The sequence below is a fragment of the Lichenostomus cassidix genome, chromosome 2 (assembly GCF_008360975.1).
Source record: "Lichenostomus cassidix isolate B80296 chromosome 2, HeHo_3.0, whole genome shotgun sequence".
NCBI lineage: Eukaryota > Metazoa > Chordata > Aves > Passeriformes > Meliphagidae > Lichenostomus > Lichenostomus cassidix.
Window position 1 is genome coordinate 62,174,760 of NC_139482.1, and position 24,039 is coordinate 62,198,798.

Here is a 24,039-nt window from a genome sequence, read left to right on the forward strand (position 1 = left end):
AGCAGTCCCTTTTCTGTGTTTTATTAAATCTGCATTTGAAATATGTGGTAAAGCTGTTCTGCTGTTTTGCATTTGTAGATCACTTTCAACGCTGGGCTTGGTTATATCATCACTTGCTGACCAAGCAGCAGGGAAGGGGAAAAACAAGTTTGTGCCTTACAGAGACTCTGTACTCACTTGGCTTCTCAAGGTAATTTATATTTTCTGTTCACAATGTTCACAAGATGTCAGTTTACTTGTTTATAGGATCATTGTAGTATGCTTGTGTGTACCTGGACTTATATTTTTTTTAAAAAATTAGTGAAAAAACTCTTGTAGCTATGTTATTCTAAGTAATATAGACAGCTAAGTGTATCTCGTGTTAATTCTGTATAATTCTCTATCTCGTGTTAATTCTATGACTGTTTTCAGTTGTAATGGAATCAAAGGTGGTAGAAGTGGCTAGAATTGTTCATGGAACGTACAGATCAGTTTATATCCAGAGTATGTTTCAGTACCTAAATAGTACTTTCAGTGCCCAAATGGTACTTTCAGTGCCTTTATTAAGTATTTTAAGTCTCTTTGTAAAGACCCTATATAGTCTCAGAAGAATTTTTAACTCTTGAACTTTCTGTGGCTGCACTACAGGACAACTTGGGAGGAAACAGCCAAACTGCCATGATAGCCACAATTAGCCCAGCAGCAGACAACTACGAAGAAACACTCTCAACCCTGAGATATGCAGACAGAGCCAAAAGGATAGTTAATCATGCAGTGGTGAATGAAGATCCAAATGCTAGGGTTATCAGAGAATTACGTGAAGAAGTTGAAAAGCTGAAAGAACAGCTCTCACAAGCTGAGGTAACATTATTCACAGTACCGTGTAAAATGTGTTTCCTAAGGAAATGTCACATTCTGTGTGGAAGACTAGCTTTCTTACAAAATGTGGAAAGGAAGAGTCTTGCACCTGTTCTTTTTTCTTTCTTTTTTGAAAAAAATAATTAATGTTTTTTCCTGAATCCAACATGATGTATGCTTATTGATGTCGCTGTTGAGCCGCTAGCAGAGGAAAAGACCCGGATTCTCAGTGTGGCAAGAAAAGAGAGCTTTATTATTTTGATTCAAAATATAGACTTTTCAGAGGTCACCCAGATTGGTCAGTCAGAAACCTCCCCCTAGGCCTGATTGGCCAGGCCTGAACTGTCCAAATCTCGAGACACTGTTTTGATAACATCCAAACTTTATCTCTGTTTGTAACACACAGGAGAAAGTTCTCATGGGAAAGACCTGTGCTAGCCACATATTTTCAATCACTTTTAAGTAACATTGTACTGATGGTGACCCTTTTCAGTTCTTGAGGAACTTCAGGCTAAGCAATAATAGATGCAGCAAAGATAAGGGCTAGATTACACCTTCATTGTGTAGCCTCACTTATTAGCAGAATTTTTTTTTTTGCATTGGTGGACTGTTTGTAATGTTAAATGGACAAATGTGAAAAGTCATAAATCTTGGATGACAAACTTTAGGGAACATTTTTCTTTGACATTTGTGAAAACCTATTAAAAATTGTCAAAAACGTAACACTGAAAACCATCAAAAATTTGCTTCACTGCCTTAAATAGTTGACACTGCATGATTGATCCTTATCTTCAATTTATACTTCTAATTGAAGAATCAAGTATCCAGGTAGGATAGTTTATTTGGTATCCAGGATATCTGGACAAATTAGGCACTTAACAGATAGGAAAATATTTTTGATCTTTTCAGGCAAGACACAAAATACTGGTGGAAAAAAAACTGAACTGTGTTATGTCATTTGTGTGGTGTTTAAGATTCATCTTCATTTAAGGAATAGTGTTACTTACATGAACACTTCCTTATAGACTGAAATGGGAAAATCTGCTTTGAGGAAAAGGACCCATTCACTTTTTTCATAAATAAAAACCTATTCTAAGCCCTTATTTTAATTCGGAAAATATTACTGTAGCATATTGTTAATTATGTTGGCAGGCTGTAGCTGAACACAATCAGTAGGAAGGTGTCCAAAGGCTTGCTAATTATTTTGTTAAGTGCTTTCTCTTCTACCTTCTGTTAAAAACAGTTACATAGGGTTATAAGGCAGCTTGTTCAGTTGTTACTTGGCACTGGACACATTCAAGCCCTTTGCTTTGCTTCCTGTTGTGAAATGGGAAGCCTATGTTAGCTCCAGAACATGCCTTCCTTCAAAGGTAATCAGCAGGGTCAGTCTGAAAGTCTTAATGCAACTCTAGGAGCACTTACAAAATAGCCAAGATAGAATAGAAGGTTAAATGTTTAGAGGAATTTGTGTTTGAAACTACTGTTGGAAGAAAGACTTTGCACTTGAACGTCAGACGGCCAGGACTTAAGTTTTTAAATACATATTTTTAGACAGACAGAGAAGTTTGAGTGGCCAGGGTCAGAGATTTTTCTTCTTTCCATTAGTCTCTGGAGCTATGTCAATCTTCAGCTGCTTCAGATCTGGATCCATTAGAGGTTGTTTCTGTCCTCTTCCTTTGCGAGTGACCTATTTCTTCAACTTCTGCCATGAAAAACTGGGGACACAGTAGAAATCTATACTTGTTGCATTTGGTATTATATTGCTGTGTTTAGTTTCCTTGTGCAAGCAGATGTTGCAGTGGTAAGAGAAGCTGAGGGTTTTTGCTAATTTCTACGTTTTAGGCCATGAAGGCACCAGAACTGAAAGAAAAATTGGAAGAGTCGGAGAAACTAATAAAAGAGCTAACAGTCACCTGGGAAGAAAAACTAAGAAAAACAGAAGCAATTGCGCAGGTACTTCAGAAATTTTTAGGAAGAAACCCAGATACTCACATAGTATTAGTCAGCTGATCTTCATGAGCTTTAGCGGACTGTGCTGTTTTACCCACCAGCTATTTAAAATGTCTCTGAATTTTTGTCTTTTCCCCTTGTTTCTGGTTTGGGGTGGTTTGTTTGTTTGTTGGGGTTTTTTAAAAGTCTGTATTTTATTAGCATAGATATAGCTGTGTCATGATATCATTGATAAAAGCTAATATTTGATTTTAAAATAAAGCATCAAAATATGTTTGGGCAGCTCATTTATTTGTAAGACCGCAGTGGGATCCTGGATGTGTTTCCCTTGAAGTGACTAAGAAAGTGCAGAGTTACAAAAGCATCTTAATTGTGGGTGGTATTTGTTGCTTTTGCCTTTAGAAAAGGAAAATGTGTACATGTAGTCATTACTGTTGTTTTTTAAAAGTTATTGTTATCATCATCACTATTATTGTTATTATTATTATCAATTTTAATAATGATAACAACTACAACAGCCCTTCTGGATTCCATCATTTTCTCCATCCATAGCTTGAAGAATAAATGTTGTTGGTTTCCCTTTCTAGTCCTCATGTTCCAGAAGCATGTTTTGGTGCAACCACTGTTAAATAAATTAGGAAAAAAAAAAAGGCAAGGGGAAAACCCAAACCTAACCAGCCAAACAAAAAACCACAACATCCAAATTGTAGCAAAAAAAAGGGCACATGATCAAGTAAGTGCTTTAGCTGAATTAATAATAAAACTGTAAAAGAATAAGCCTAAACTGTGGCATGCTATTTTCTAAGTCATCTATGACTATGATTATCTTTGAAGTAATTGGAACTGAGATTTGCTTTTTACTAACATAACGAGTCAAAGCCACGTTGTGTTACTTACAAGTAGGTTTAATAAACTCAATAGAGCCATGTAGGTAAGTCTAATAAATTTAAATCTTATTTAAATGCTTAAATAAACTCCGCTTTGGAGTGGCAGGTGTTTGAGGATTACGTCTAACTTTTTATGGTTGTTGTGTAAAAATAAAGTGTACTGACGCTGTAGTACTTTACCAGTGTCCGGTGGTGATATATAGAATGCATACTCAGCATGTGCATCTTCAGCTTTAGCTGCTCTGTGCTTGTCCATGTATATTGCAGCAGGCAAGATTAAACTGTTTTTGTGCTTGCAGGAGAGGCAAAGGCAGCTGGAGAGCATGGGAATCTCCCTTGAGTCTTCAGGTATCAAGGTTGGGGATGACAAGTGTTATCTGGTGAACCTGAATGCAGACCCTGCGCTCAATGAGCTTTTGGTTTACTATTTAAAGGTAAGGATGTCAAAAGGATGTTTACATAGAATGGAAGGACACTTGTTTTGAATTTCTGGCTCTAATTTGTTACTCAGAGGGGATGTAGATTTTTAAGACTAGCTGCAGCAAAATAGGATAGGCTTCCTCCTACTGTTTAGGCTTTTGTTTTCTGTTTGCAGTTCAGCTTCACTGTTTTCCTAATTGATCTTCTGATTGCCAACAGTGGGAGAAATGCTCAGTGTCTGCCAGTCTTGAGATCAACTCTAGCTTTTCCAGGCAAGAAGTGCATAGAGTCGCCTTCTGGCCTGAACTTGAAGCAAGAGCTTCATTTTAGATGTTTCTTTTTACGGAGCTGAGGATTGCTTTAAATATGCAAAGAGTAAATAATAAAGAGATGATGTTTAGTTGTAAACAGTAAGAGTAACATAGTCTTCAATGACAGGAAAGGTTATGAGAGAGGGAGTTAAGAAAAGCACTGTTAAAAACTTGCAGAAATGTGTTTTCCCAGTGTTGCTAGCTTTCATACCATTCTGTTTAGCATTTCCCATGTCAGAGTGAAGTAGTGTCAAATACAAACCTAGTAAGTTTGTAGGGAAATGTGAGCTGCTTGTCAATAATATATTAAAGACTGTTCTGTCTATTTTTATAGCTGCTCTTCTGCTTTAGTAGCTGAAGGAGGGCTTCTGTATTTGAACAGCAGCAAATAAAACACAATCTCTCAAACAGAAATAAAATTAACTATTTCAGCAGAACATAAAATATGACTTGGAATTATGTCGAGAATAGTATGTATGTTTAGTTGAGTTGATGTTTAGCTGTTTTCTGGAAAGCATGGAACTCTGCACCTTGTTTAACTATCCATGCTGTTCTCTTAATTATGCCCATATGACATGGCTGTTTTTCTTCTGGTTTTTGTGTTTAATGTATGTATGCAGGCGTAGATATGAGAGTATTTTTAAATCAGAACTTGTATGTTAACTGCTTTATTTTGCTCTAGCTAAAACTGTATGAAGATGAAGTTCATGGCAGAACAACAGTTTGTGTGTGACTGTTACAGTCTTCAGATCTGCTGTGGCACCATTTCTAGTTGACAGACACACAAACTGTGCTGTCTCAGCACTTCACTAATATTTTCTTAGTTATGTTGATGCCTGATGGGTTTTTGTATTTTTTATTTTACTTTTATACTCTCTTTATATATATCCTTTACATATAACTTTTTACCTTTCCCTGTTCCTGTACTTTTTACTCCCTGTATCTTAACCCTACATTCTATCACCCTAGTACCCCTTGCCCTGCTCAGAATCCTCTGGGAAAGACAAAACATACCCACAATCTCAAAAGCGTGATGCACAGCCTTGAAGAGGGCCCCCATCACTGAGACATGTTTTTTGTAAACTAAGTAGCAATCCTTTGCGGGGGGCAATTTTAATAAGGGGGCAATTACTTCATTTGTTAGACTTCTTATTGGAGACTTTTAGATAGGTACTCTAATCTAGGCTGTCCATAAATAGTATACGGGGGATATTGTCGGGGCTTGTTTTTGGGGCTTGCTTGTTCGTCAGTGCACATCTGGGATCCTATTAAACCAAGGTAAAACCCCTTTCCCATACCATGTGTCTGCGTCTAAAATTTTTTCTAGCAATTTAAGGCATCAATGTCAACAGTGGTAATTTGCCTGTCTCTTAGTAACAGCTTGTTTTCTAGGATCACACAAGAGTTGGTGCAGATACTTCTCAGGATATACAGCTCTTTGGTATAGGAATCCAACCAGAACACTGTGAGATTGATATTGCTTTAGATGGAGAAGTTACACTCACACCAAAAGAAAATGCAAGGTAAGGAACATCAGCAGCACTTTCCATTGAAATGCAAATTTGCTTTTCTTTGATAGAAGATGACTTTAATGCATTTTTATTTTACACAGACAGAAGTATCTTACTTTCTGATCAATGAGTAGATTCAATGCAGTTGACCTAAGGTGAAATTCAGCAATTAATATTAAGATTTCCCCACACAAGTAAGCACCCACCCGCTCTGCAGGGCAGCAGGCTATCAGTGGTTTGGCTTGGAATAAGCCCTCTAAAGAAGATATTTGGTAGTAGTGAGGGGCCGTTGCATGTCTGTGTCTTAGGTAGTAACGAGATCCCTGAGATGCTGCTGGCTGTCCTGGCCTGTGTGATGGGATAGTAGCCTGTGTCTTGATAGGAGAGAATAAATGGTGCCTTGTAAGTAATTCCTGTTGTAAAGTTCAATATTTTGTGAGAAAGAGCTGCTTTAAAGATCTGAATTCTTCTCTAAATTCTTAATTACTGTAGTGTCTAGTTAATATGCAGTGTAAAGTCACACTTCACCTTTTGTTCTACTTCTGTTTTTTAATTACTTTTCATTCCAGGGACACTGTGGCTCCTTGGGTGGAATTGTAAATGTCTTTGTCATTTGATCTCCAATGGCATGTGATAAGCAGTACCTTTGTCCTAGTTAATAGTCATACTGCTTGTCTGAAATTTGAGTATCTAAATAATGTACAGATTAGTATCAGAATAAAAAACTGAAGTTTGAGAAACACATTAAAAATATCCAATTTCGTTCATTCTTCCTTTAGTAAAATGCATTTGTATTTTTCTTCTGTATCCTACAGTACAAAATTTCAAACAGATGGGATTCAGGCTTATGGTGATAGAGTTACGGTACTGGAAATCAGTCATTTTGACTGGCAGGAACAAGGGCATGTGTCAGTGGAAAAAACATACTTTGTTTTACTCATGCCTGATCTGCAATGCTTAAGTAACTGTTCTTAAGATAATAGTATCAACAGAAATTTAGACATCAGAATTTCACTGAAAAAAGTTAAATAAAGATCTGATTTAAAATTAAATACTTACATGTTTGTGTTGACTTACGTGAGAGAGACAGCTGAAATGAGAACACTGCATCTGAAAAGGCTTTTTTCATTTTACTGAAGTTTTTTCCCCTTTCAGATAAAATGCTCTGCTTTATGACTCACACATGCAAAAGTTCAACAGCTCAATTTTTCCCATTTTGTGATTGAAACTTAAATACAAAGAAACCTACAAAGAAATACAGCAGTATACCAGATGTTCACGAAAATAGACCCTTGTTAATAATAGAGACTCCATTTGTTGAAAGAATAAAACTTGGATCTAAGAATCTTTTCTTATGCTTGAATGCTGAATATGTTAACAGCATGTTTTACAACTCAGTGTTGACTAAGTTGTATTTTGGAGAGCTCTATCAGTAGGATTTGCATGCATTCAAGTTTAGACTGTTTATAAGAAACAGGCAATGACCCAGTTTGAGAAGCAGGCATTTAAAGAAAGCTTTGCAACCAGAGTCAACCTTGTCTGTATGTTTACTGGAGAGCTGTACCAGCCAAAGGCAGAGGGTAAAGGTGCTACTATGATAATAGAAATCAGACCAGTAACTTTCCCATTGATCCCTTCATGAGAACCTAGTGGGTTTGTTACTATATGATACAAATGACTGTCAGTAGATGGGAGAAACTGCAGCTCTTGCATCTTTTATTTTCAGGATTTCACTGGAGTTGTATTTTGTTCTTTCAGATCCTGTGTAAATGGTGCACTGGTATGTTCTGTCACTCAGTTATGGCATGGAGATAGAATATTATGGGGAAACAACCACTTTTTTAGGTAATAGTTGATGTTTATATTTCACCCGCTTTACATTCAGCCTATTTTTTTTTCCCTTCCATTGTTCCACGTAAACTTTTTTTTATAAACTGAATTTCCATTTTTACTCAGAATCAATTTACCAAAGAGGAAACGTCGAGATTGGCTGAAAGACCTTGAGAAAGAAACTTCTTTAGGAGAGCATGATCTGGATGCAGCTAGTGAGGCTTCTTCAGAACCAGACTACAACTATGAGTTTGCACAAATGGAAGTGATTATGAAGACACTGAATAGTAATGGTAAGGCAGCTGCCAGATAAAAATATTCTTTTGGTTTTTCCAACAAATTCACCCTGAAACTCAATTTCTGGGTAAAACAAGAAGTGCACTTGTTCCAGGGACCTTTGGAAGATTTTCAGGATGAGATATTTTACGGAAACAATGTTAAGTGTGTGCATATGTATTTGAAACATATATAACTATATATATGTGAAAAAAATATGTGCACCTAGGTATAAATACACACACAAATTAGTAGTTGGATTGTGCCCTGACACACAATTTTGTCTGCACCTCTGCTCTCCTTTACAGTGGAGCTGAGTCCTAACCATATGTCTGTCAAATTGTCATTCAAGTTTACTAAGTTCTTGGTTTTGCAAGTTACTGCGGAAAAAAGGGGTGCACCATATATGGCTCAGTTTCATCCTTCTTTTTGTATCAAATATTACTGATGCCATTTTAATCTTATTAGAAAAACATTGAAATAAGAAACCAATAGGCAAATATCAGCTTGTTTTCAACACTTGATCACTCTCAATATTTCATTTCATCTTTGTTAAATTGTGATGCTTTTTTGGAACAACACAGTAAGATATAGTTAAAATAATGCTATGGTGTATATAAAGTGATATGGCTTTTTCATTATTTCCAGAAGGGAGGTCATAGTTCATATGATACAATAGAGCATGAAGAAATGCTTAAAAACTTGCTATACTACTGAATGCTTTGTGCAGGTGTTTTAATGCACAAAATCTGAGAGAAAAATACTTTGGGGTTTTGTCCCTGACCAAGAAGACACAATAGATGGTGTTTCATTGCTTTCTGTTCTCATTTCTTCATATCTTCACAGTATTTCCATTGTTTGCTGTGGTTTGCAAGCTGAAATACAGCATCTACTTTTAATCTCCTCTTATTCTTTTACTTTGTCTGTTTTGCCATTGACTACAGCATGATGGTTTCATATGTTTGATACGGCAATACTTTGCAGTTTTTTTAAAACTTTCATTTTTAATGAGATTGCTTGTGTGAGTTACAGAGTCAGGTCACGTAAATTGATATGAAATTGCTGTTTGATAACAGAAATATTCTCATTATGGTTCACTCATACCAGGAGATGAATTTCAGATGAATCTGCCATCCTGGTGGTCTTCAGTGTTGTCATCCCTCGTGAAGATTCTGTTGCCCGTTTTAAGGCCTCAAACCATCCCATATCTGTGCCAAAACTGGGACAAAGGTTTTGAACTCAATTGGCTCATGCATGAGGCTGCTGGAAAAGTCTGAAAGGATTAATTGATGCTTGATCTGCTTGTTACTAACTGGAGATTTGACTGAAGTGGATCAGTCTACGAGTCAGTGTTCTTTGAACAGGGGGTCACATTTTTTGGTTTTCATGTGTTGCTATCCAGCTGATTGAAATGATTCTTTGCAGCATTCCAAGTGTCTTTACATTTTAGTTCAGCAAGCTTTTCTGATTGTGGTCCAGGCCAGTTTTTGTTCTGGTTGGTTGCTTTCTGTGTCTTGGTCATGAGCAGTACCAACCTTGCTGTTCCTTAAAGCTCTTTCTTCCCTACTGCAGAGCAAATGTTTGCAGCCATACACATCACACTGTTTCAGAAGTGTCATATCCCAATTTCTGCTGCTTCTGCTCAATCCCACTTAGGTGTTGCTTAACTAAACTGAAGTAGCAAATGATAATAAAATGCTGACAAAACAAGTAATTTTGAGGATCATAGCCTGGTCTTTTGATTTGAAGTGAGATAAATAGAACCTAGCAGCACTTTCTCAGTGGTGTAGCTAAAGTACCTTTTTCTGACAGGCTTCCAGTTTGTTGTGTAAGAAGTAAAGCAGCTTTGTTACAGTACCATTTATTTATTCTTCCTTGAAATGAAAAAGAAATATGCGTAAGGAAGAAGAACTAATTAAATGACTGAAGGCTGTTAATTCTATTATACATATTTTCTGGAGAAGTCCTAAGGGGGGAATGAAGAGGTATTTTAAGAATTTGATTAGATAATTTTTTTATAGGCTTGTATAGATACAGTCCAAAGGAAGAGGGTTTGGTTTTCCTTTGTTTTGGTTTCTGGGCTCCCCCCTCCCCCCAGATTTGTTTGAGAATTATAATCCTCTTTAAATAAATAGCCTGGCTTCTCCAGAGTGCAAACACATTTGTTTTTATGGCATGTAACCAGTACAACAGTGTCACAGACTCCATCTGGCTCCAAAGAATCTCTGAGGAAAATGTGTAACTTTGAAAACTGCTGTAAAGCAAACATCCAGATTTTTTCCTTCCTTCAGCATGCTAACTTTCTTTGTGGGATTCTGTCAGATCAGCTTTGTACTGCTAATTTGTGACACTGTTCAAACACAGAATGCATTAAAGAAGTTTACTTTATTCTTGTATACTGTGCAGTGGTTAAGTAAATAATGTGATTAGGTTAGGCAGCTTCTCATTTTAGCAAACAAAACTGTTATAGCTCAGGGAGGGGATTTTGATAAAACTTAGCAAAGCAGCCCAAGTCATAACTGTCTTCTAGCTTGCTTAGAAAAATATACTTGCAAGAAATCTTAGGGAATTTATTCAGCACCAGTGTGATTGGATTAACAAATTTCAGATGTGAATTAAGTGACATTGTAACAAGGTAATACATGCTGTGAAGAAAATTCGTCTTTATATTCAGTGTTAGTAGTTTATGATGTTGCAGGAGATTAACTGCATAGGAATATTTTTTTTCAGGGCCACTGAACTCTGGTCACATTAATATGTAAAGGATTGGGACTCAGAACTTTTAACACTGTATGGAATTTGCTGTGTATTTATCAGGCACTGGGTAGAATCTTCCTTAATTTATTTGACTTTTCATGAGGAATCCAGAATTGTAGAACATGGTGTTTAATTTAAACACTATTGTAGTTATTTTGAATTGTAAAAAAACTTGACTGTTTAATTCTTCAAATTTTACCTAGATAGTTTATAACTCACACCATATTTTGCTTTTTTTCCTATGACAGGCTTAGGGTTTTGTTTGTAAACTCTTTCAAAAGTTAAATCAAAAGTTTTCTAGAACTGTGAATTTACCTTTTGCATTACTATACAAGGATAACCCACCTTTTCTTTTTTTCTCAAGCAGTACAGGATTATGTTACAGTTGGAAAGTTTTATACTAGGTCCTTGTGTCTTGTTCCAAATATTTATCATGGTGTAATTTGATCCTGTGTTGGTTGTGATCCTGTAAATCTAGGTGGCTGAAAAGATCACTTTTATTAAAGAAATCTGCTCCTTGAACTCATAACTGTTCTTTGAGCAGTTTAGGAAAGACTCATTCTAATGAGTCAGCCTTAGATTCATTTCCTGTGTTTGCAAACACAATGGAGAGATTTTAATTTCTTCCATGTCTCTTCTGTGTCATCTGTGTAATACCTGCGTTTCTCAAGCATTCTTATGTATAACTAAACTCGTTTGTGGATTATGCAGCAAAGCCTGTGTATTTTAAGGTAGTTCTGGTTATCTGGAGGAGTTAGGAGGATAATTATGGTACAGATGAACATTAATAACTTGGTTTGTAGTCCAGGATTTTAAAGCTTGGTTTAGTCAGGGGTTTTTGTTGCACTGTCTGTTTAAAAGCTAATAATAGCTAACTTCTTTCTGAGAATGTGATGTACTAAAAAGTAATATTTCTGGTTATTTTAAGATACTTTTATGCATCAGTAGTTTGCCATTTGATTGCTATTTATACTGACTGATTTTTAACTTTGTGCTTTTTACTTACCCTTGTGGTGGTATTTATGATGCCTTGGTGTGAAGCTAGTGATTTCTTCCATGGATAAGGGCCACAGAAGCAACTTGCAGTAGTGTTTGCAAAAAGCAAAGGGAAGATGGTTTATAACTAAATCATGCAGATGTGGTTTTTGTGGGTTTTTTTTTGAATGGCATGTCTCTAGTTCCAAAGTGGGACAATGTAATTAAATCTAGGTTTATTTTTGTCCCTCCTTTGTGACAGAGTGGCATCCTTAAAAGTTGCAGCAGCTCTTTTTTCTCTTTTTCTTCCTTCAGTATATTGATGAAATGGAAGAGGTATCACAAATTATCACAATTATTTTAGAGCTGAAGTTTTTTGCATTTGAAAAGCCTGGCATGTCCTAGAGCTGCAGTATTGCTTCCCCTACCAGTTCGCCACTCCAACTTTGGAACTCCTCTCCCTTCCTCTTGTGGTGTACAGAGTCAGCAATGTTAGGTAGTGTGCTGTCACTCAATCCTCTAGACTGGTCCTCTTGCAAACCACTTTTTTCGCTGTATTTGAGCTTTCAGAGATGTGTGCATGAACCAGGTATATATACTGGCAGTACATAGAGCTTACTCTATTAAATGGCTCTTTCAGAGGCACAGGCTGGCATTGGACCTAACCCCAGGAACAGACTGAGTAATGTTTCACTAATTTGAATGCACTTCAGATTTATCTGTAGCTGATTGACACAAGTGGTTTTTTCAGGATGGAATATCCAAACAGATATTTGTTCTGTGTTGATACCAAGATGAAATGTAGTTTGTAAAGCTAAATGCACAAGTTCCCCCAGGACATATTTTGTCTGCCTCAGTGCTGTGCAGTGCATTAGTGCAGTGTGATGTGTGACCAGTCAGACCATTTGTTTATCTCGGCTTTCATCTGCAGCTCTCCAACATGTTTCATTCTCTGCCAAAACAGAGAAAGTAAATTGTTTTTTACTTCCTTAAATCGTTTCCTTCTCTGGTTAACATCATCTTCCCTTGTGTTTTGCTTTGTTTTCTTATTAATTTGTTTCCTTTTCCATCTATTCTTTTTTTCCTACTGGGATTCTGGAATATATTATAATTACACAGCACTTAAATATGCAATAGAGAAGGGTCTTAACCATTGTTCTAGCCTTTTGCATGCTGTTTGTTTTTTTAATTTTTATTTGGATTTATCTATTTAATGCAATATTTATTAATTTGACTTTTGTTTTGGGGCGCAATTTGTGTTTGCATAGACTCTGGGGTATGTCGATTGTTGTTACCAACTAAATAATGGGTCTCCTGTAATGCTGAAATGGCATTTTCTCATGTTTTCTGGAAATTTTTTCCTCTTTTTTTTTTTCCTTCCTTTCTTTTTAGACCCAGTACAAAATGTGGTCCAGATCTTGGAAAAGCAGTACTTGGAGGAGAAGCGGAGCGCTCTGGAGGAGCAGCGGGTGATGTACGAGCGCGAGTTGGAGCTGCTGCGGCAGCAGCTCTCCCCAGAAAGGCAGCACCAGCACGGCAGCGACAGGCTCTCCTACACTGCACAGACTGCACAGCAGAAAGTCAATCTCTGGACAGAGGAGAGGTGAGAATACTGGACTTAAAACAAAGGAATTAGTAAGACTTTCAAAGGGTAAAAGATGGGGCTTGAACCTTCTGTCTGGAACCATTAATACTTTTAGTGGAGTTGATGTGCCGAACAAGGTCTGCTTCCACCAAAGTGTTAGCATTTTGTTTAGGGCTGAGTTCTGATGTGTAACATGCGTATGAGATTTAACTCACAAAACACATAAACATACGGCTTTTGTTTGGAGCAGTATTATAGGTTGGTTTTCTGTGGGTTTTTTTCCAAAAAACTTTAACTTGAAAAACTTGAAAACTGCTTATGAAATGTTTGGTTTAGCAATTATTGTTTTAGTTCTTGAAAGAAAGGGAAGAATAGTGCAGAAAGGCAAATTTGTCAACTAAGACTAAGGAGTCCAGTAAGGAATACTGTGTTTTGCAAATATGTAGTGAGAACATAATATTTTGCAATCTAAAAAGTGTAAAAAATACAGAGAATGGGGATCCGTATTTGTTGTATGTATGTGTTTCGAAATGTAAGCCCAGCTTTAGAAGAGAATTGCTCTGGTTGAGCTGCTTAGGAAATTAAAGCCTTGCCTGAGGTAAACCAGCCTCTTTGCAAAGGAATAGCGTGGCACCTGAATGCAGTCTTGGTGAAAGACCATCATGAGGTTTGCAGGGAGAGTTAAAATACAGTCTAGGAAGATATGAACAGAGTGTTTGCATTCTGACAATGAGAGAAGGTTGCTCTTGGTATCGAGAAGAGAATGATGCCAGCTCCATGGAGAGAAGTTCAAGGGGCAACAACCCAGATGATTTAAGTTTTCTGAATGCCAGTGAGTATTCTGTCATGGGACTAACGCAGCAGGAAAAATGCCTAGATGTTCTAGCAGGTTGCTTGTAAATTTCTTTCATCTGTTTCTTTTAAAACAGAAGCTTCCTTATTCACTCGGCATTTTTTTCTGTATGTAATGAGCTTGAGTGCTCTTTTCTCTAGTTCTTTTTGCTTTTTTCTCCACCATTAAAAAACTAAATTCATTTACAAGAGAGATCTAAACCAAGATAGTCAAGATTGTTTTGCAGCTTTCAAGTTGAGAGTGTTAGAACAGAACAGATCTTGGTTTAGTTTTTGTGCAAGATTTTGTTTAGTAATTTCTGCCCAGTTTAGCCTGGGAAAAAAACCTAAACAAATAGCTAACAGTTGACCAGCGATGACTAGAAGGTTTTTCATGGCAAGTGTAGGGAGAAGTAGTTCTATGATTCAACATTAATTAGAATAATAGTTTGCCCCTGTAAAAGCTAAAAACAGAATCATTTGGAACGTAAAATGTTGCAGTCATGGTTGGGACTGGCAGGCTCTTTTAGAGCTGCGCAAGGAGTGCAGAGTGAGAAACATGTTAGCTGGAGCCCTTTCTATTCAGAACTGCTTTGAGCACAGCAAGGTCATCAAGAAATCACTGATAACACTCTGCAGTAGCAGAGAGAAGATAACTGGGCTTACTGGCAAGGGAGGAAGTACCTCCAAAAAGACATAGTAGAAGGGAAAAGGAAGCAGCAAAAAACTTGCCTGTCCTTGAGGGCTGAGAAGAAAAAATGGTAATTGATTCAGTTAAAATTAACCAGCATAACCATGTAATCACATAAAAAAGAGAATCAGGAGTGATATCAAGACTAAGTGTCAGCTTTCACTTCTCAGTAGTTGTTAGATGTTTCTGAGGAGGAGCTGTGCTTTGAAGAAGAAACTTTTCCTCTGAATTTCATGGGTGAATGCTTTACTCTGTATAACTGTTGAACTGCTTGAAGCCTGTACTTTGCTGCATTATAAAAAAGAGGACAATAGATTCTCTTTGGAGTGATCTGTGAAGAGTCTGATAATGTTTTGGTAGCGCTGCCATTGAATAAGCAGTTTTCTGGAAGAACTCATTATCAGTTTCCTGTCGTCACAAAGATCCTCTTAGGTATACTTTTTATTTATTTATTGTTCTAGAAGAGGTTTGGGCTGCTGAAAAAAGGGGGAAAATGAATCTTCTTAAGTAAGAAACTAGAAAAAAAACCCTTTGAGTGATTTCTACTGTAAAAGCATGGCAGCATGCTGCTGAGAGGATGTTTACCAGCCAGCTGGCCAGAGGGCAAGAAATCCAGGGAAGAATAGGAAGACTGGATGTGAAAAATGTGCAGAAGTTCCAAGAGTCTGGATTGCAGGGGATTTGGTTGGTGCAGTTTTAACTTTGGCTCTGTTGCCATTGCAAATGAAGCTGAGCTCTACTGGATCAGCCAGCAAAATGAATTTGATAGGTATCGGTTGTGGGCAAATGGCTGTATCTGTCAGATCAGCTGGAGCACATTGCACAGAGGTTATTCCAGCTTTTTCCTGACTGTGGCAGAACAGGTCATACCTTGCCTGGTGTTAAATTCTGTTGGCTTCAAGTTAAGCCATTGTAACTTTGAACAAATTTTATTGGTTGGGTGTACTGGACCAGGGGTTTAGTCCAGCACAGCCTGTATCTGGCACTGGGAATCCCAGAGACTTGCAGTGATACCTCAGGAGTGTCAGTTGTTTCTCCTTGTCTGGCTTAAATGATTGTTTCATGATTTCAAGTTCAATGAGCATTTGCTCCAGTTAATACCCTAATGGAGCTTGTCATATGTTTTGTCTAGTAAGAAGTAAGAAATCCTATCTGAAACTTTTCTTTTGCTTAGCTTTATGGAAGGGTGCTGGCACAGCTGTATCTGGAAAAACACAACTGTTACAAGAACTGCCCATAATAATTGGTTGAGTTACTTGTAAGTTCTCATTACAGTCTTAAACCATTATTTTCTCAAGAATCTAACTAAGATTGGTGTGGGAGCCTCCCAGAAAGCTTTCCAGATGCTGGTGTCCCAGATTAAGGAGGCGACTGGCTGTAGCTAGGTCCATTGGCTCTTACAGCACTTACATAGAGATCAAAGCTGCCTTCTGTTTCTCAAGTCAGGCAGTTGCCTCGCAGTGGCTGCAGGTGTAGTGCACTCTCAGAATGAAGCACTTTCTTGTGATTAGTTCTTGACTCTACCTTAATTTTCTGTGTGAATCCAAAATTATAGCTCTCTGGAATGTGTCAGTCACATGGTCTGAAATTGCTTATTTAATCTCAATAGCCTGGATAACAGAAGCAAGAAGCAGAGGGAAAGGGAAAGGAATTTTCCATCTAATGCTGGGAGAAGATATGAGGGAAGTTGGCTAAAAATCTGCTGATAGTAGCAGCTATTTGAAATCCAACAAAACCCACCACTGCTGGCAACCTAGGCTAGATAAGGGAGAGGGACAAGGCTGCATGTTTTAGCACGTTGAAGGCACTAAATTTCAGGGCTTCTTGCTAACACTGATTGCTTACCACTCTGGTTGTGGTATCAGGGGACTGCCAGAGTGCAATTTGAATTAGCCAGCCTATTGTTTGGGATTTTTTGGAAAAAGCCACTCAAAGAGAATTCTGTTGGTGACTGAGAGGCATGTTAGCAGCAGGCAAACTTTGCCTGTATTCATAGGAAGGCCCTTGTTCCTCCTACAATTGCATATAATGTAAGGTGTTTTGTAGAAATGAGAATGTATGTGCTAAACATGTACCATTGTGTAAGGCTTTGCATAGAAAGTCTAAAAAATTCATATAGGGGAGAGCTGGTGACTGAAATATCCAATCATGAATTTTAGAGGTGATGAGACACAGTAAGTGATGTTGAGATTTACAAAGAAAGGCAGAATGAGCTTAGCTCAGAGGATAATCGTGATAATTCTAAAAGGTAATTTAAAGATGAGAATCCCAGGTGAGGGCATATCTTAGTACACAGGTGTATGTATAGTATGTGTCATAGCAGGTTTGCCAGGTGTTATGTTAGAATTTATGTGTTCAGACAGGCCTGAGAAGCCTCCTTGGAACTTGTCCAGAAATTGAGTGCACAGGCTTTAACCTTTGTTTGTTCATCTGTTACTTAAAAGTTACCTTGGGTAAATAAGATTTAAAAATTTTGTATTTATCTTTTTTTAATGTATATGCTTGAGTAAGTGGGGGGAGGTCTGAGGTCTGTAGCACTGCAAAGCCCCTTGGTGTGATACAAAGCTGTGGCCTGCAGTGATTGCAGGTTCTAACATCATGATCTGATGAAGAGCAGGTTTTATCAAGATGAAGTCTCACTTGTTGGGACTGGTAGATTCTGTGGAACAGGACTCCAGATTAAAAACAAAGACAGCTGCAATTATTTCATTACTTGAAAATTCAAAATTTCCTCAGGGCTTTCAACAAATCATCACTGTAACAGTTCCCATATTACTGTGTCCTTTTATTTGGGCATCACCGTACTAGACGTGCCTCAACAGTAATTTGTTTAATATGTGATCACTGCTTTTCCTCAATAAAATTGTCTGAGTGTTTTGTGTTCACTGAGAGCTATAATTTCCTCTTAGACTTGTTTCAGAAAAGTCTTTGTTAGCACCTCTATTTGCAGCTTTCCAATAATAGAAATAGGTTTCTGTGTATTTTTCATGTTACCTACTGCACCACAGGGATGAATTGTTTCGACAGAGCCTGGCTAAGCTTCGAGAGCAAATAGTAAAGGCAAATACTCTGGTGAGAGAAGCAAACTTCTTAGCAGAAGAAATGAGTAAACTAACAGATTATCAAGTAACACTTCAGATCCCCGCTGAAAACCTCAGTGCCAACAAAAAGGTAATGATGACTAAGAACGCTGGAAAACGTAGCTTTGTGGCTAAACTGTGTAGACATATATAACATTCATCCAACTTGAGCCCATAAAATACTACTTTTGTTAGATTATGCATAGGCAAAATAGAAGTACTAACTAATATATTGAAAGTGATTAATTAGGTAAAAATGGAAGCAGGGCATTAAGGATGGCTCTTGCTGTTTTCAAGTGTATGATCACCAAATGTTCATGCAGGTTATGAACAGACATTTATGTTATGTTGCTGTAGAAAACCTGCATTTTAGTTCTGTCTGCAGAAATTACTGGGTTTTGTTAGTTTCTTACAATTTCATGTCTTAATGGTTTTTACAGTGCTGCTGTAAATATAATAGCAGTTAGAATAATATGCTTGTCCTAAGGGCTTTGATTGAGTGTGTTAATGTTCCTGTGGGAATGCACATTGTTAGAGAAGGACAAAGAGATCTGGATGCTCCAAGATGTATAGGTCATGCCGCATCTGAGGACAGAGGTAGCATGACTAGCACACAGAGAGAAGCTGCATGCTCTGTATTTTATTCCTTTCTGGGAATGCAATTTGAGTGAAGAGTTAAACTATTTACATGCACCTGTCCTGCAGTGACTGTTTTTTCTTCTGATTTAGAGGGGTGCAATAGTAAGCGAGCCTGCAATTCAGGTGAGAAGAAAAGGAAAAGGTACTCAAGTGTGGACTATTGAGAAACTAGAGAACAAATTGATTGACATGAGAGACCTCTATCAAGAATGGAAGGAGAAAATTCCTGAGGTATTTTATATCTTTTCAAAATGGATCAATGATTGAGTTTGTTTTCTTTAAACCCCTTTTAATATTTTGTAGAGAGCAAGTGCAATGACTTTGTATGTGAAAGGTTAGGGTACTATGGTTTATTTTTAAACCCAAACCAAACAAACAAACTAAAACCCAAAACAAAACTGGCAGGACTAATGCTAAATGTTCAAAATGCCCATGCATAATAAATAGATGTCCTGTCTCACCTGTGTTCTCTGATAAGTGTGCTGAGGTCAGATATAATTGTGCTGAGGTAGTGACTCACATTGCCACTACAAGCATGTGTTTACCTGGCATGCAGATGACTGCTAGCTCTGAATGGAAGCAGCAAGCTGCATTAGAAAATTCCAAAACTGCAGTCAGTATCAATGCTAACAAGAATGTTGCTTAGATACACTCAAGGTCCAGACCATATTAGTGGGATAAAACTTGATTTTAAACTATGAAAGACTCTTTAATTTCATTTGTATACTCCCCAGCCTTAAAGCAGTGAAGAAATCAGTTGAAGATACTTAGTCTACATGAGTATTTTCATCAAAACCAAGTTGTGTTTTGTGAGAATTTAAGTATCACATTAGCCTTGGCAAATAAGCATGAGATTTGTTAAAAGCTTGCTTATTTACTGGCAAGATATGTGGCATTTGGTATTCCAGAAGACATCATCTAAGTACCCAGGTAGAAGTGCATAGGAAGTATATCTTACTGTCTTGTGGCTGATAGGAAGCACCTGAATTACTTATATCAAGAATCATTCTCAAATATGTTTGAACAACTCTTGTGCCTTTGTTACATGCTTTGGACGGGACAATGGGAATCTCTAAAATCATAACACAGGGGAGGTCAAGCACTTCATCTGTGCCCATTGAAGACAACGATGATTTTGCTGCTGACTTTTGTAAGAACTGATAGCACATATTTGAATACATTATGTCTGCCTGAGCCAGGATCATCCTTTCCATGGCCTATGTTATCCATAATGCATGTGTTCTATGTGCTACATAGAAACACGTAGGTCAACTGCATGCGTTGAAGACAAAAGAGGAGGAGAAGAAGGGAAGGAACTAACAAATTCACTGAGGAGTGCATATCATGCTAGGAATCTGCATGAATTCTTTGTGGCTGTATGGGGCATTTGCATAGGAAATGCTGCAGGTGTGATCTCAGCTCTATGGGAGTCATAAGAACACTTGTAGGCTTAAGTAGGAGTCATGCTGCACCCTCCCTTTGCCCTTGTAGTGGTAACCAACAGCCAGACCAGCACAACCTGAGGATGGTTTGACCTCTCGTTTAAGACATATAAACAGAGCAGAAAAGGGGAAACATCTTGAAATCAATGGCTACTGTGATTGCTCATGGTAAAGTCTGCTTTGGCTTGACATTGTTAAAATATGCAGGTCATCATATTATTATATCCCTTAGTAAAGAAAGGATTGTATAATGTCTCATCTCAAAGATTTCATTTCATATTTGTAGTAAGCTTCTAATCTCTTTCTGCTTGGAAGGAACAGAAAGGAAGGAACAGAAGAAGGAACAGAAAGGAAGGAACAGAAAAGATGGGTAGTGAAGTAATTTTTGTGCCATGATCTTATAGTACAATGAGGTTATTTGATCTCCTCACGCTGCCAGTTTTGTGACAGGTCTTTCATTATCTCCAAAACAGATAAGGAAGCTGGTTGGCAAGAGAGGTGATCCTTTCTACGAAGCGCAGGAGAACCACAACTTGATCGGCGTTGCCAATGTGTTTCTGGAGTGCCTTTTCTACGACGTGAAGCTGCAGTACGCTGTGCCCATCATCAGCCAGCAGGGCGAGGTACAGCCGGGCACACTGAGCGCTCCTGAGGGGCTCTTTGTGTTGGGAGGATCCCTGTGCACCCGGGGTTTAACAAGCAAATGGTGCCTGCTGTTTCCCAGGAAATAAGTGTTTTTCAAATGGCCATGTATGTTCTGTGTGTAATTGCCTGCAGGTTGCAGGGCGGCTGCATGTTGAAATAATGCGCGTCACCGGCTCTGTCCCAGAACGGGTGGTAGAAGGAGACGATTCATCTGAGAACTCCAGTGAGAGTGGGAGCCTGGAAATCATGGATAACAATGGAGAAATCATTCACAGAGCGAAAAAGCTCTCCTGCAGGGTAAGTGAGAATACCTGATGAAGTTTATGGTTTCAGGACTATGTAACTGTGTGGTCAGTCTGATGTAAAGTACTAAGCTATGTAGACTAGTGCTTGCAGAAGAGTCTCTGGAAGGACTTTCTTTGTTCCAGTTGAGGGTAGGCCAGTCAGTGGTGGCCAGTAGCTGATTTAATTTGTATTAGTTTTTAATAGATGCACATCTGCATCATAAATACTGGTGTTACAAGGACTATCCTTTGCAGACACAGAAAGGGAAAGAGTTTTTCCCTGTAACTATCTCTTATAGTTTGATTATCCAATGTAGTATCTGTGGGTGGTGTATGGATTTAATTCTTCTGTGATGAAGCATTTCATTCTCCACTCGAGCTTATCAACTTCCTCAAAGGAAACATGAGCATGGATGAGGTCCTTACATCTGCATTTCTGTATATGCAAAATAAGATCTCCTAAATCAGGACATCCTTATGTCCTTTAAAAATTCTTCTTGGCTGTTGGTCTTCAATTTGCAATTGAAGAAGAAACAATCATATTTGTGAACAACATCTATTTTGTCTCCTCAGGTAAAAATAAAAGAAGCAACTGGACTGCCACCTAACCTCTCCAACTTTGTCTTTTGTCAATACACATTTTGGGATCAATGTGAGTCGACAGTCGCAGCACCAGTGGTAGATCCAGATGTGCCTTCACCTCAGAGCAAAGATGCTCATTTTACAGTGACCTTCTCTCACTGTAAGGTAAGTATTTTTATTATGAAATAGTGTTACCAGGAGGATCATATGTTTGAGAGAAACTGTTTGGAGTCTCAGCCCTGTTTTGCTGGGGGAAGAAGGAGGGAGTCAAGTCATATAGCTAACAACTTTTGCCTGTGCTTAAGAATGCTATAACATTTTGCTTCATCACTTCAAGATGTAACAAAAGGAAAACATCTTTTAATTAGTGGTCTTTTAAATTCAGATGTCATCTTCAATGCATGGAGAAAGCTATAGTTTTTATAATGACAACTGATTATATATTTGTTGAGTAAGCTCAGTAGCTTAAAAGAGATCATTGGAGCTGTGACATCACTGTTATGGAAATTTTCAAAGTATGAAATAGGGTATGCAGAAGCATGGATTGCTGAGATGATGAGGTTTTACAGCTCTCTTGTCCAGAGTCAAGCTCTGTGATGCAAGCTGTATGGTTTTATCAAGCAGGCAGTTAGTTTTTCAGTGTATCCTTACAAGCTAGTTGAAGAGATTCAATTATTTAGTATGATTGAATGTGATTTCTTTTTCTCATTGCTAGGACTATGTGGTGAATGTCACAGAGGAGTTCTTGGAGTTCATTTCAGAAGGAGCTCTTGCTATTGAGGTGTGGGGTCACAGATGTACTGGCAATGGCAGCTCTGTTTGGGAAGTTGATTCTCTTCATGCAAAAACTAGGACACTAAGAGACAGGTAGAAATAAATTTCAAATGAATGCTTCCACCGACTTTCTAAAAGTTTTCTAATACCTGTGATGCACAAAATACTTTGAGGCAACTGTGAGTTTTTGTGGGGATGTCTTTTTAGATGGAATGAAGTAACTCGAAGAATAGAAATGTGGATTTCCATACAAGAGTTGAATGAGATGGGAGAATACACTGCAGTTGAACTCCATCAGGCAAAAGATGTAAACACAGGGGGAATTTTCCAGCTTAGGCAGGTATGTATCTTTTCCTTGACATCTTATTCATGCTTAAATTGATTTTTTAATTTTATTCTTAGTTTCTGTCTACCTCTCAATTTCCTGCTTAGGGTCATTCTCGCAGAGTTCAGGTAACAGTGAAACCCGTGCAGCATTCAGGAACCTTGCCTCTCATGGTAGAAGCAATTCTTTCAGTCTCTGTAGGTGGGGTGACTGCCAGATCAACCAAACTGCAAAGGGGCTTGGACAGCTACCAGGTAAGGCAGTTCATTACTCAATTTGGTGTGGTTCTGCTGTTCTAGACCCAGCCTGACATAATTCCAAAAGGGACCTAAGCACACTGGTACATGATTTGCAGTTTTACACGTTTGAGGTTAATACATGTAACATGAGCATGTGGTGCTAAACCTGCTTCTTTTTTTTGCTTGTAACTCAATGTATGACTGATAAAGTACCAAGTGTGGTAGGACAGAAGGAATGTGGAAATGGTTTTTACCTTTGTGTGTAGAGGTGATTAATACTAGATTCCTAGTGCTGTTAGCTTCTCTCCCTTCTAGGGATGGTGAAAGTAGAGGAGGGAAAAAAAAAGAAATTTAGTAGAAAATATGTAGAGAGATAATATTTAACTTTTCAAAAAGCACTGAGTTGTTATTTGATTAGAATCAAAAACAGTCATCACCGAAAGGGCTATTACACATAGCCAAGAAAGTCCTTAAGAAGCATAAATAATTTCAGCTGATTCTGGACTAATTCATGTTGAAAATAAAGCATGATTTTAACAGTGATGGCAAAGAGCAAGTGGAATGGGCCACCCGGGGAAGCAAGGTGCCTTTTGTTGGAAGGCTTGCATTCAGTACCAGAATCCTAAACTTAGATGCAGATGAAACTGTAAAACTTGAGATTAGTGATCTGCTTGCTCAGTCCTTTTTTTGGCACTGGATTTTGTGTGGCTTTTAATGATTTTTTTTTTTAATAAACATATTCACTAATACTCAAATTATGGCTGAGCTGCTACAATCTGTAATAAAAAAAATCTTTCTACCTATTAATAAGACTGGTTATTTGAGTGTTATGATTATAACATTTTACAAGTTTGTGGCAGAAATGTTTCTATTCATGTTTTGGGTTATTTCTGTGAATTTCTGTTGAGCGAAATGCATGGGTTTTTGTGTTTTACAAAATGTATTTTCTCCTACCAGAAGGAGGAGGATGATGGTGGTGATATGGATAGTTACCAGGTATTGCTGCTGTTGCTGTCAATCCTGCGGCATGGGGCACAGCTAATGCTAATGGCCAGCAACTCTCAAATGAACAAGCAAAAGCAGCTTTGAAATACACACGTGCTGTGCGTTTTAGAGGCTACCTGGGCTATAAAAGACTGCTATTTCAATTTACCTTGTGACTTCATAC

At 37.9% G+C, this 24,039-nt stretch overlaps 1 protein-coding gene across 6 annotated transcripts in view; it reads left to right on the forward strand.

Moving 5' to 3' along the window:
• KIF13A (kinesin family member 13A) overlaps positions 1-24,039 on the forward strand; it is a 105,398-nt gene that overhangs the window by 62,962 nt on the left and 18,397 nt on the right. For 3 of the 6 annotated variants that reach the window (XM_085051782.1, XM_085051783.1, XM_085051785.1), the window contains exons 10-26: positions 79-190; positions 628-840; positions 2,680-2,790; positions 3,974-4,108; positions 5,798-5,928; positions 7,675-7,761; positions 7,873-8,039; positions 13,147-13,357; positions 17,870-18,032; positions 18,671-18,811; positions 20,496-20,645; positions 20,800-20,964; positions 21,525-21,698; positions 22,249-22,400; positions 22,515-22,647; positions 22,740-22,886; positions 23,829-23,867. In XM_085051782.1, the coding sequence (XP_084907908.1) occupies positions 79-190; positions 628-840; positions 2,680-2,790; positions 3,974-4,108; positions 5,798-5,928; positions 7,675-7,761; positions 7,873-8,039; positions 13,147-13,357; positions 17,870-18,032; positions 18,671-18,811; positions 20,496-20,645; positions 20,800-20,964; positions 21,525-21,698; positions 22,249-22,400; positions 22,515-22,647; positions 22,740-22,886; positions 23,829-23,867 (2,431 nt within the window). Of the gene's footprint in view, positions 1-78; positions 191-627; positions 841-2,679; positions 2,791-3,973; positions 4,109-5,797; positions 5,929-7,674; positions 7,762-7,872; positions 8,040-9,129; positions 9,253-13,146; positions 13,358-17,869; positions 18,033-18,670; positions 18,812-20,495; positions 20,646-20,799; positions 20,965-21,524; positions 21,699-22,248; positions 22,401-22,514; positions 22,648-22,739; positions 22,887-23,828; positions 23,868-24,039 lie in introns of all 6 variants that reach the window. The other 3 variants (XM_085051784.1, XM_085051786.1, XM_085051781.1) reach the window with 2 other exon arrangements.